A 13,324-nucleotide genomic window follows, 5' to 3' on the forward strand; every position below is an offset into this window, starting at 1 on the left:
TACTTAAGTTCACATTTGAATCAATTGTCATTTACTTTTGTTATTTTTAGCGAAACGTAGTTTAAGTATATAAAACCCGTCTTTAAAAGCATAAACGTCGTTTCAAAAGTATATTAAGCCTGAACCGTTGCATAGGTATTTTAAACCCGTCTTTAAATGCAAAACCATCGTTTCTAAAGTATATTAAACCCGCGTTATAAAAAAAACGTTCATTTGTCTCATTCTTCATCTCCAAACCAAAAAAAAAAAAAGAATGGCTCCATGTAATAGAGTTACTGAACTTCAGAAGATAAACGGCGGGCAACGTATCTGTGTCCAAGTTGTTCGAAATTATTATGATTTCACTAACATGCATTACCCTCATCGGAAGTTAGTTCTCGCTGATGAATTTGTAAGTTTGTAAGATTTTTAAAATTTATCCTTGTTCATGTTTTGGGAATGTAATCGTTTATTGATTCTTTTTTACTAAAACTGTGTAGAACAATCGCATCCTCTGTACCATGCCATCTGAAATAATTGACAAATTTGAGGATGTATTGCTCGAAGGAGAGTGGTATTTTCTTGGTAATTTTGCAGTTACCGACAGATTATCCCATCCAAGCATATCATCAAACAACTGTCATATACGTTTGAACGAGGATACAATCACTGAGAAAACCGATCCGAAATCTTCCAGAGAAATATACTCTTTCTGTGCATACATAGATATTTTGCTTGCGTCGATACAAACTGACCGATATCTTGGTAAGTTTCCTATATGCATGTTATTATCTTGGTTTATCTCAATAACTTATAAATGAATTTTTAAAACTTAGTTGTTTAATTTTGCAGTTGATGTTCTCGAGGTTGTCACTTTTGTTCAGAAACTTCAAAGTGGAGTTCATATGTCTGATACATCGGATACACCCACAGAACGTCCACTTATTCGTTTTGTACTCGAAGATCTTGAGTAAGTACAACTTGTCCTCATAATATCTGATGTCAGACTTGGATTTCTTTATATATTAAAATATGTTAATTATTTTCTATGTTGGTGTAAATATATACAATGGAAATTCCTTGAAATGTATTGCTTGGGATAACTTGGCAAGAAAATTTGAAGAACTATGGACGAATCGTGATAAGTCTTCAAGACACATTATTGTATTGCGATTTTTCTCTTTCAATATGTGGAGAGGTATGTAAATATTAACTATTAATATCTATCCAATACAGCAATTAATCAGAAGATTAACAAATTTATTGTAACCACATGCGTTTAATCAGAAGTTTAACTAATATATTGTTTCCACATGCGTACTGAATATGTATATGTAATTAGATGAGTGGATTGTTGAATCGGAAAGATTCATATCTGATATTCTCGAGGATCCTCCTACTCCAGAAGTGGCAATAGCAAAAATGAGGTATGTAAATTACATATTTGATGTTATATCCTGTATATGTATTCTATTGACATCTATTTTGTGATTTTATAATATTGTCATATTGTTCCAGACTTGAAACTTCAGTTGATTTTACCCCTTTAGATGATGAATATGAAGATTAGAATGCTGGGACAGCTGCAACGGGGAATGCATAATCACTGGAAGATTACTTTTATGTATTTCTTATATTAAGTTCTGAATTTAAAGGAGTGATATGCTCTTTTTTTTATTATGTAATAAATTCTGGCTTTGCAGTATAATAATTATGGTGTTTTAAACTATATTCATTACTGTTAATTATTACAAATTCTTATGTAATATATATATTAAGATGTTTTACAGAATAGGTTTAACCACATAATCGTCACATCCGCAGTCATAATAACTAAATAATGTTATTTTTTGATATATAAATGAAAATTAACTCTTCCAAATAATTGTAGTAACTAATAATTATTAAATTAATTAATTAAAGATAAATATAAATTTAAATCGCATATAGTTATGTGCTAATGATTTCTGTAAAACCCGGTACTTATCTTTAAAAAATTATCTCTTAAATTAGTTGTACTTCTAGAAATGCCCGTGTAAATTGAGAAAATTTGCATTTTAGTAATAGTCATTTTACTTTATCGATTTTGTAGTTCTTGGTAGTTATTCATAACTAAAGAAAACTTTCGTAAATAAATTGTATTGATTTAGAACACTTCTTCTTAATCGCTGATATGTATATACTCAAATAAGAAAATATACATATTTGAAAATTAAATAATTTAACATAAAATCGTGATCTATACATTTTAGTTATTCTAGGATTTATCTATAAAAGAAATATTATTATTTACTAATAAAAAGGAAAAAATATGTGCACCATAGATATAATCGTTTAAAACCCTAAAAACCACATTTTTATATACGATCGTAAGCTTACGATAATTCTCTCACCCTTCTAGGCAACTAATAAAAAAAAAGAAACCATTCTATTAGCTTATAATAATTATAACTCGATTTCTCAATAGGTTTAAATCACAATGGGTACACATAACGCGAAGGTCTCATGTGACGTCTTGCTTGATTCATCCTCTATTGCTGATAACAATGGTAACTTAATGGTTTTCGTTTTTATTTTGCTTATTTTTAATATAATAAACTGAAGTTTATGCCTTTACGTGAAAATTTATCTTAATTTTTAAGCCATTAAAAGATTGTCGTTAATCTTTTGTTATACTATAAATTCTTGCAAAGAGACATTTTCGTTTTTGCTTATGATGTTTGGAATAAAAATCTAAATACAATTTTTTCTTATCTTTCAGTTCTTCATAATACTGTTGATCGAACTTCATCACTTGAAACGGCATTCGTGAGATTACGCCTCTATCAATCCTCTGATCGTCTCCCTAAACATCCTTCAAGATTGTATAATATTCCACATATTAACGGTATGAGTGTTATATTAAAAAAATAAATAAATAACTCATTGAATGATAAATAAATTATATATGTCTTATTATTTATAGATACGTCCAAAATACCTTGTGGTTTAAGAAAGAGGAATGGGCCACGAGAATTGGGTTCTAAGGTGTTTGGGTTTGGAATATTGTATTCTGAATCAGCTCATGGAGATCGCACAGATGTTCAGTCGGGTTTGTGGGATGTGTCCTGTCATCTAATCAATGAAATTGGTAAAAAATTCCTATAGTAATATCTTTTTCTGTTAGACGTTACAAATATATTCATAATTTGGTTTGATATAGGACCAGATAATGAATTCGAACATGACATGATTAGCGACTCAGCTAATAGAAGCATTGGTGTTTGTAATGAACATGAGCAAAACGGTAAGTCTCTTGATCAGAACAGTCTTCAAGTTGATAATTTATTAAACATCTATATAGAGGGACGACTAATATATCAAAAATGTATAAATATATATATACGAAGGTCCTACTGGTGCTGACCCTGACGAATCAAATTAAAAAAAAGATGATCCAACTGATGGTGATCGAACTGACGACATTGGTGATGGCGACATTGTAACCGATAACAAAGGTGATGACAATGATGGTGATGATAGCGGTAGTGATCAACCGGATACTGATAACAATGATGATGATGACGACTGGTATGATGGTTGCGATGAGGAAGAAGAAGACGAAGACAGTGATGATAACGATGGCGACGAATATGATGACGAGGAAGATGACGAAGATAGTACTGATAGTGATGATAGTGATGAAATTGATGAAGAAGACGAGGACGAAGAAAGTGATGATTGTGAGGAAACCGATGAAGAAAATGAAGACGATGACTATGATGAGACGAACGAATTGTCTGATGGTTGTGATGAAGAAGGAGACGAGGACGAGAGTCATGATGATGTTGATGAGAAAAATGAAGAATACATGAGTGATGATGTTGATGATATTCGGAATGATGCATCGGCAGTGAAAACAGAATGTTCTGCTGATCATCAGCCCAAACGTCCATTGGGAAAAAGACTATATCTCAACTATGATTTCCATGGAACATCACAAAATATAGTGGATGGTCTCTTTGTTAAAGCTCCCCCTAAACGCATTTGCGTGCGACGTAGGCTCTTTACTTCAGATTCTGAAATTGATAATGGTGATGAATGTTCCAAGGACTCCTCTTCAAATACAGCTATGGTGTCTCAAGAGATTCAAGCGTTTCCAATAAAAGTCATACATCTAACCGATGGTCCCTGTGAGTGAGATTAATGTTAAAGTTTTGAGAGTTTGGACTCATAGTTTGCACCCATCTGAAAAGCGTCTCGAGGCTGTGCTATGTGATGACCTGGTTTGTTTACTATATAGTCCAGTTTTATATATTTACATTTATAATATTTTTTTAACATATTACTATTGTGATAATTAGACTTTAACAATTTAATCATATGCTAGGGTGATAAAATACATGCCACTGTACCAACCGCATGCTATGCTTTGTTTGAAGACCAGTTTCCTGTTGGAAATTGGATTAAGATTCGCTGTTTCCAGATTGCTCATGTCTATGGTGTTTTTGGACAACTTCGCGTCGTTTTAAAATAGTTTTGGGTTCACATACTGTCGTAGATGGTGATAGTTTTCATTACGAACGGAATTTTTTCGATTTTATCGACTTCCGTGTAATCTTGAACCGCACATACAGTGACGACTTTTTAGTTGGTAAGTATGTTGATATATGATTTATATTTTGTTTAAGTATAAGAAACAATAATGAGCTTTCTACTGTCTTTCGTTTCAGAAATAATTGGCCGTGTTATAAACGTTTGCAATTTTCATTCCTGGGAAGGTTATACTTTGGACCAACTGGAGGAAAAGTGCATTGATAGCGAATACCAGTTTATCACTTTCTACTTGGAGGATTTAAGGTTTGTATTCCCTGTTAAATGTTTTCTCGAATTTAACTATGTGAACAATTATAAGAATACAAGCATATATAATTTTGTGCTAATTATTTTAATCATGTAGACACGTTCGTCTCTTTTGCAAATTGACTGGCATAAGAGCTTTAAAGTTCTATAAGGACTTGCGTAGTTGTGATAGCCAAAATGCTGTTTGTGTAATCAGATGGGGAAATATTGATTATCTTGGAGGTATGTCAGTTGCATATATAAATTAATGTTTGAATATGCGTGGTATAAATTTAGTATTTTACTTCCTATTTCAGGAAAGGTAACGATCTCGGCTATTCAACCAACATTGGTAGTACTGAACCCACATATTGCAGAAGTCGAAGAATTCAGAGAAAAGTATGGCCTATACATACCTTCCTATGTATAGTATATATAATATCATACATAACCTTTTTTATTTATGTTGTTTTATTTTTATTACGCAGGATGATTAGCAGTCGAAGCTATTGTCTAGAGAATGTTCACCATCGAGATTAGATAGATACAATATTACCCTATTCACTATTCGTATTTTAAATTTATGTTTTAGGATACATTTCATAAGGTTTTTGGTTTTTTAAAGTGTTCTTCGAATTCTTCATCTTCATTATATGTGAAGTTAGTATTTCATAATTATAATTATTGTTTTCGAATTCATTTATTATCAATTGTTTCTCGATTATTGCCTATACATGTTCCATATATATATATATATATTTTAAGTTAAAGTATCTTTCATAAACATGCGTATACAGTATATATATTTATATCCGAGTTGAAATTCTCAATGAAATACTCGAGTGTCTTTTCCTTCTTTGTAGTATTTACAAAAAATAAAAACTTATAAATTATGGAAATTATGATTATTTAAATAAAATTAAAAAAGTATAATATACGGTTATAGTTCGAAATATATTTCTAACAAAAAAAATGAAAAAGGATTTTATAAATAAAGGAAAATGTACAAAAGATGCTAATTTCATTATCATTATAATGTTTGTTTTATGTTTATGTTAAAATGACTGAAAACATAATTTCACGCAACTGATTTTTGGATAAAAATAACAAATATACTTATATGAGAAATGAAATAAGTAAAATTTACATTTAAATTATGTAAAGTCTTAAAATTGAACTCGATATATAGAAATCGATAAAAGATACGATACTCTATTTCTTTGCATCGATCCAAAAGACCTAGGGTTTTTATCAATTCCTATATATATATATATATTTATGTACGACTGATTAATCTTCCTCATTAAATCGGTTCAAGAATTTTCGGGGAAAAGAAGAAGATGGAGTCGTCAATAGATAATAGTGTTGACACTAAGAAAGTTGTGAAGTCCTATCTCAAGCGGAAAACAATCGTCTCTGCTCTGATAGACGAAATTGATAGAACGAGTGATCGTTACAAGATAAAGGTTCAGATAATCAATCTCTGGAAATCATATCGTAAAAATAAGGTTACATCCATAGAGATGATATTAACAGATGAAGTGGTAGGCAATGTTAATGTTTTATATCTATATATATGAACATGCATCGTATAGTAAAATTATGATATAAATAACTTATATATTAATTAAGTTTTTGACTATATCAGGGTTCTAGGATTCATGCAACTGTTGATGGAGATTTGGTGGAGCAATTTAATTCTGAATTGACCGAAGGCCGTACTATATTCTTAAGCAACTTCACGTTCAAAGATTACACTACTGCATATAGGACAAGTTCTTTATCTTTTAAAATAAGTTTCTACAGGACTACTGTTATAACACCTTGTGATGACTTTCCTAGGGAACTTCTTTATAGATATTTTAAGGAATTTTCAACTATAAGTAATGGGGATTATGACAACAGTGTTTTAATAGGTATGCTAGATATATGTTGTTTATTATATTTATCGAGTTATACTGTGATATAATACATCTTATCTGTACTAATTCTTTATAAATATTCATGTAGATGTCATAGGGCAGGTTGTTAGTCTAGAAACTTCTGACGTTATCGCTCAAGGAAAACCAATAAAAAAGTTGGACGTTGTTCTACGTAATGCCAGGTGAGTTCATAATGATATAATTATTAAATAATATTTAGTCAAATCATATATAATTTAATTAGTTTGTTGATTACGTATAGTGATAATCGCTTGACTTGCACGCTGTGGGGAAATTTCGGAAAGAAAGTAATCGACTACGTGACAAAAAATACTGCGTCTGTGATCGTGTGTGTTGTTAGATTTGCTTCAGTATCAGAATGGAAAGGTATATTTGAACTTAATTGTATTGATAATATTTGTGATATAAATAAGTTTATCATATACGGTTTTTTAGAAATTTTAAATACTTTACTTCTAATTTCTTGTAGGAGTTTACAGTATTTCAAACTCTTTCAACGCAACACAAATATTTCTCGATCCACATTCTAAACAAATTGAAGATTTTAGAGCTTTGTAAGTAATGAAATCTGTTTGTTTGTGTATACTTTTAGAGCTATCATGAATACTAAAAGGAATGACTTTTGTTAGGTTGCCAACCAATACATTTGTGATATCCAATGAACATAAGGTGCAATCATCGTCCATTAAGTCTATTTCATGGAAAGATGAATTCTTTGATAGAAATGAAAGAAAGACAATTCAGGGTATTGTTTATGCCGATACGGTACGTGTTTATTAAGTTTATTTTAAATTTATACATAATAATTATTTGTTTTATATATTTGAGAATGATCTGTTTTTTATATTTAAATCATATTATTTTCGAGTGTAGGAAATGAAATGTGTTACTGCTGCGACAGTTGTTCGAGTCGAATATAATCATATATGGTATTATATTGCATGCAGAACTTGCGATAAAACAGTTCATCCAATAGAATCTGATTCTACCGATGACGATTCCTTGCTATTTGATTGTAGAGAATGTGGCGAGGCTGTCTCAGATGTTATAGCCAGGTAAATGGTTCATTGATTCAAAGCAGTTATTAGAAAAAATTTTAATTTTTGGCTTTACAAATATTCATATTTTCGTAGGTATAAGTTAGTGTTGGTTGTTTCCGACGAGTCTGGCGAAGAGATAAGATTCTTACTGTTTGATAAAATCGCTAGCGCATTTCTCCGTGTTCAAGCAGATACTTTAGCTGAGGAGGTTGCTGAGGTATATCATTTTATAATACTTTGTGCACATTATCATATAATCTTATCTTATTTATGTGTAATGTCTTTTTATATTTTGATCAGGACAGAACTTTGGTGCTTCCACGAGCTCTTTCTGATTTGGTTGGGAAGAAGCTCCTTTTCAAAATCGGAATAGGAACGGACGTCAAACTTATAAAGTCGAGATCGTTGTCGATGATGCAGATATGTTGAATAAGTTTGAAAATCATGGAATTCGATCCCTCGAACATGATTTAGAACTTAGGTACTCAGGTAGAGTTGCATCACTGACACCATCGCCAGTATCAAAACGAGTTTCAGATTCAGCCGTTCAAACGCCTAATGTTGACGAAAAAAGTAATAGCAAGAAAAGAGGAAGACGGCAATGAACAAACACATACGTTTTGAAATCTTCGAACTGATATTTTTATAATTCTCGATGTTGGTTTTTCTTTTTTTGTTTTATATACTTTAGTACTGATATTTATGCATATTCGAATTTATGGTTTGTTTTTTTTAGGATGCGTTATTGATTCAAAGAACGAAAAATTCAAAACAAGTACTTAAATCTCTATATAAATTGCGAAGTAACACAACTTACTTTATTGTGAAATATTACAGTTTGTGCATATATGCAATTTTATATTTTAATATTATCATAGTTTCATAAATTAACACATGAAATCGTCAAAGTATCTAAGATATCGATTATTCTATTAATATTAAATATTTTATAAACTTAAACTCAGAAAAAGACAAAACATAAAATGTTAAATTAGGTTTGTTTCAATAAAGAAAAAATGAAAACCCTACAAATTATAGGAAAACCTTACATATGTTTAAATAGTGTTTCTCATGAACGTATTTTAATATCGTACAAAAAAGAAAAAGAAAACCTAATCAGAAACTATGTCGCCGAAGAAAAAGAGAAAAACGAAACCTAGGGTCGTTAAGATACCTGTTGCAAATCGTCGTAAGTGTTTCTGTTTCTTTGAAAAATGCATGTATTGTTACTTTTGATATGCCGCTGAAACACCTTTCATCCTTAATACAGCAATCGTTTCATGGGCTGAAACGTATGCACCAACGTTACCAAAATCAGTTTATCATCAATACATTGATATAGAATCTATTGGACGTGTTGGTATGGCTAAAATAGCCAGACAAAACAGACTGAATATCATTCGATCGAAGCGTGGTTTACCAACAATAAATAATTCAAAAGGTTATGTTGATTAAATACAATTTTATATTAATTTATATTAAATATATGAAACTAACTTCAACTGATTTTCTAAATTTATAGATATATTGACAGAGTCTGTTGATGTCGATGATGTTCTATGTTTTGTCGCTACTGATTCGGACATGGACGATGATAAAGATTCAGATGCTGTTCCGCCAAGTAATTTGAACAAACGACGACCAAGACAAAAAAAACCTAGACCACCGAATTATCCTGAATATAATTCATTCGCGAGTTTTGGCTTGATGGAAAGTGGTACAAATCCAAACAAATTCCCTTTTTTAGTATATATACAAGTTATTATATTTTAAAAATGTAAAATCAATTATAGGTTATTATGATGATGGTGATCAATCTTACATGTGTGACTATTGCAATGCTTTAATGTGGTTTGGAGAACGTATAAACAAGCACTCTCTATCTTCTACTCCAGTTTTCACGATGTGCTGTCTAAGTGGCAAAGTTCAGCTATTGAAACCTCCCCCAAATACGTTGTTAAATTATTGTATAATCGCGATAACACGAGGAAACACTTCCGTGAATTCATAAGAGCATACAATATGATGTTTTCGTTTACGTCACTTGGTGGAAAGGTTGATAATACTATAAACAACGGTAATGGTCCGTATTTATTCCAAATGTGTAGTGAAAATTATCATTTGATCGGAGATATGTTACCAGCACCTGGCAAACAACCAAACTTCCTACAATTATATATCCATGATACCATCAACGAAGTTAAAAATAGGATGAATGCTTATGGGTAATCTTCGATTTTTATTATAATATAATATTATTATTTATCTATATCAATATAGTGTTTCATTTTTATAAATAATAATAGTTTCAAAATGACTGTTCAGGGATGTTGGTAATTCGAGGAAGCTGAGAGCAGATATCGTGGAGCTTCTGAAGAAGATGTTAGATGATCATAATCCTCACGTTAAAGCCTTAAAAACTGCACGCGAACAATTTGTTGGGAATCCAAATTCTAAAGGTTTTAAGTTGGTTCTTGCAAGTGGCCGAACTACTGATGGTCGAACGCATAACTTACCTACTGAGAACGATGTGGCGGCTTTGATACCTGGTGATTTCAATATGTTAACAGAAAAAAGAGACATCGTTATTCAAAGCAAGTCTGGAGGTTTATACCGTATAAGTGAGTTGCATCCGGCTTATTTACCTTTGCAGTATCCGTTATTGTTTCCGTATGGTGAAGATGGTTTTAGATTAGGTATTGATATTGGCTATGTTGATACATCTGGGAGGAAACGCACAACCGTTACAATGCGCGAGTTTTTCGCATTTCGCATTCAAGACAGGCATGGAGAATCCCCAATCATTATGATGTCTGGGAGATTGTATCAGCAGTTTCTGGTTGACGCATATACGATGGTAGAATCAAATAGGCTTCGTTATATATGGCATAATCAAAAGAAGCTACGGTGTGACAGCTTTGATAAGATTGAACAATCTGGTGAACGTGGCAATAATGATCTTTCTGAACAAGGAATAAAGGTGCTTATACCTGCTTCATTCACGGGAAGTAAGAGATTCATGAGGAAACATTATCTAGACGCGATGGCAACATGCAAGTACTATGGATACCCGGATTTTTTCATAACAATTACTTGCAATCCAAAATGGCCTGAGATAACGAGGTTTTTGGAAAAACATGATCTAAAGATCGAGGATCGACCAGATATTTGTTGCAGGATTTTTAAAATGAAGCTCGATAATTTAGTGAATTATCTAACGAAAGATCACGTTATGGGCCACGTTAACTCAGGTATGTCAAAAAGATTAACTATAAGTAAAGAGTCATAATATATAAATCGTGCCAACTTATACTTAACATATAGGTACTAATTCGATTTATTATATGTTTTTCTAACTTTTTCTAATTGTTTTACTTTTATTTCAGCGATGTATACCATTGAATTCCAAAAAAGAGGATTCCCACATGCCCACATGGTTGTTTTCTTGAAACCCGAATCCAAACTACCAACAGGCGAGGACATAGATAGATTTATATCAGCAGAGATACCGGACAAGGACTTGGATCCAATTTTGTACGAAATTGTTGGAGACTTGATGATACATGGACCATGCGGCGATGACAATCCAAAAAATGTTTGTATGCATGAGAAAAGGTGTACAAAATTCTTTCCTAAGCCTACTGGATCAGTTACTAAAATCGATGATGCTGGCTTCCCCATCTATAGACGTCGTATGGATCAAAGAACCATTCTGAAGAGGGGTGTTTTGTGTGATAACCGATATGTTGTCCCATATAATCCAGATCTCTTAAAGCGTTTTCGGGCACATGTTAACGTTGAGTGGTGCAACCAAACCAGGTCTATAAAGTACCTATTCAAATATATAAACAAGGGTCCAGATTACATTAGAGCAGCAATCGAGGATGAAGACGGTAACCCCGTTATATCCCAAGATGAGGTTGAGCAACATTTCAATTGCAGGTAACTTTGCGAAACTAAATTTTAAGATTAGATCGCTTGAATAATTACTTAAGTATGATTTAAAAAAAACAAGATTATTTATTTCTGTTTGATTTGCTCATTCTTAGATACATTTCACCGTATGAATCTTCATGGAGGCTTCTAAAGATTCCTACACAGTACCGAACCACGGCAGTAATGCAACTTTCGTTTCATTTGCCTGGTAAACAAATGTGTATATATCACGAAGGAGAGAGCGTTGACCAAGTCTTAAACAAGGCATCGGTAGGTCAGTCACAATTTATAGCGTGGATGGAGGCAAACAAGAAACTTGCCTTGGCAAAGGAGCTAACATATGCTGATTTCCCAACATAATTCGTCTGGATCTCAAAGCAGCGGCAATGGAGGATACGAAAACAAGGTTTTGCCATAGGCAGACTGGTGTATGTCTCACCTTCCGCTGAAGACGCATATCATTTGCGATTCTTCTCAATATAGTCAAGGGCCCTGAGAGTTTTGATGACTTAAAAAAGGTTAATGGTGTTATATACTCTTCCTTCCGAGAAGCATGCTTTGCGCTTGGTTTGTTAGACGATGATAAAGAATACATCGAAGGAATTAAAGAGGCCAGTTTTTGGGGAACTGGAAAGTTTCTTCGTAAACTTTTTGCTATAATGCTTCTTTCGAGTAGTGTAGCAGTTCCGATCAACGTCTGGAATGCAACTTGGAAAATATTAACCGAGGATTTCTTATATCAGAAAAGGCGTGAAGAGAATGACCCAGGTAAGATGGATTTGAAATTTTAAACTATTTTACAAGATTCACATTATCTTAGTTGCTAACAGACTTATTTGTATATCTAGGTTTGGTGTTGACTGAAGCCCAATATAAGAATCTTCGTTTATCAGATATAGAGAAGTATATGCGCAGAAATGGTCATTCATTATCCGACTATAAAGGAGAGATGCCAGTCCCTGATGATATTGGAAAGTATAAGAAATCAAATCATCTAATTCGGGATGAGAAATCATACGATCGTGCAAAACTTGCAAACGATCATGTCAAGTTGTTTTCAACAATAACCAATGAACAATGGATATCTACAATGAGATAATGGATGCAGTTACAAGAGGTATCGGTGGAATGTTTTTTGTTTATGGATATGGTGGGACAGGTAAAACGTACCTATGGAGGCTTTTAGGCGCTGCTCTTCGTTCTCAAGGAAAAATAGTTCTCAATGTTGCATCAAGTGGCATTGCAGCATTGTTATTAGAGGGAGGAAGAACAGCGCATTCTCAGTTTGGAATACCCATAGTTGTGAACGAGTATACATTCTGTAATGTGAGTTCTGGATCACACCAAGCAGAGCTGATTGAAGCAGCCGATCTTATTATATGGGATGAGGCTCCGATGATGAGCAAGCATTGTTTTGAGACATTGGATCGGACTATGCGTGATATACTAAAGCGTGATAAGGTCTTTGGTGGAAAGGTCGTTGTCTTGGGTGGTGACTTTTGACAAATACTCCCTGTTATTGTCGGAGGCAATAGCTCAGAGACTATATTGGCAACTGTGAATTCTTCTCATATTTGGTCTGATTGCAAAGTTCTGCAGCTAAAG

The 13,324-nt window shown here is 32.7% G+C and overlaps 1 protein-coding gene across 1 annotated transcript; it reads left to right on the plus strand.

Moving 5' to 3' along the window:
- The first annotated feature begins 9,994 nt into the window (after nt 1-9,994).
- Nucleotides 9,995-13,222, plus strand: LOC112089685. Its single transcript, XM_024160434.1, has 7 exons — nt 9,995-10,008; nt 10,109-11,034; nt 11,170-11,725; nt 11,833-11,927; nt 12,203-12,487; nt 12,568-12,741; nt 12,879-13,222. Exons 1-7 carry the CDS (start codon nt 9,995-9,997, stop codon nt 13,220-13,222), a joined length of 2,394 nt encoding a protein of 797 aa, XP_024016202.1.
- The last annotated feature ends 102 nt before the right edge of the window (nt 13,223-13,324 follow it).

The sequence above is a fragment of the Eutrema salsugineum genome, unplaced genomic scaffold (genome assembly GCF_000478725.1).
Source record: "Eutrema salsugineum unplaced genomic scaffold, Eutsalg1_0 scaffold_11, whole genome shotgun sequence".
Taxonomy (NCBI): domain Eukaryota; kingdom Viridiplantae; phylum Streptophyta; class Magnoliopsida; order Brassicales; family Brassicaceae; genus Eutrema; species Eutrema salsugineum.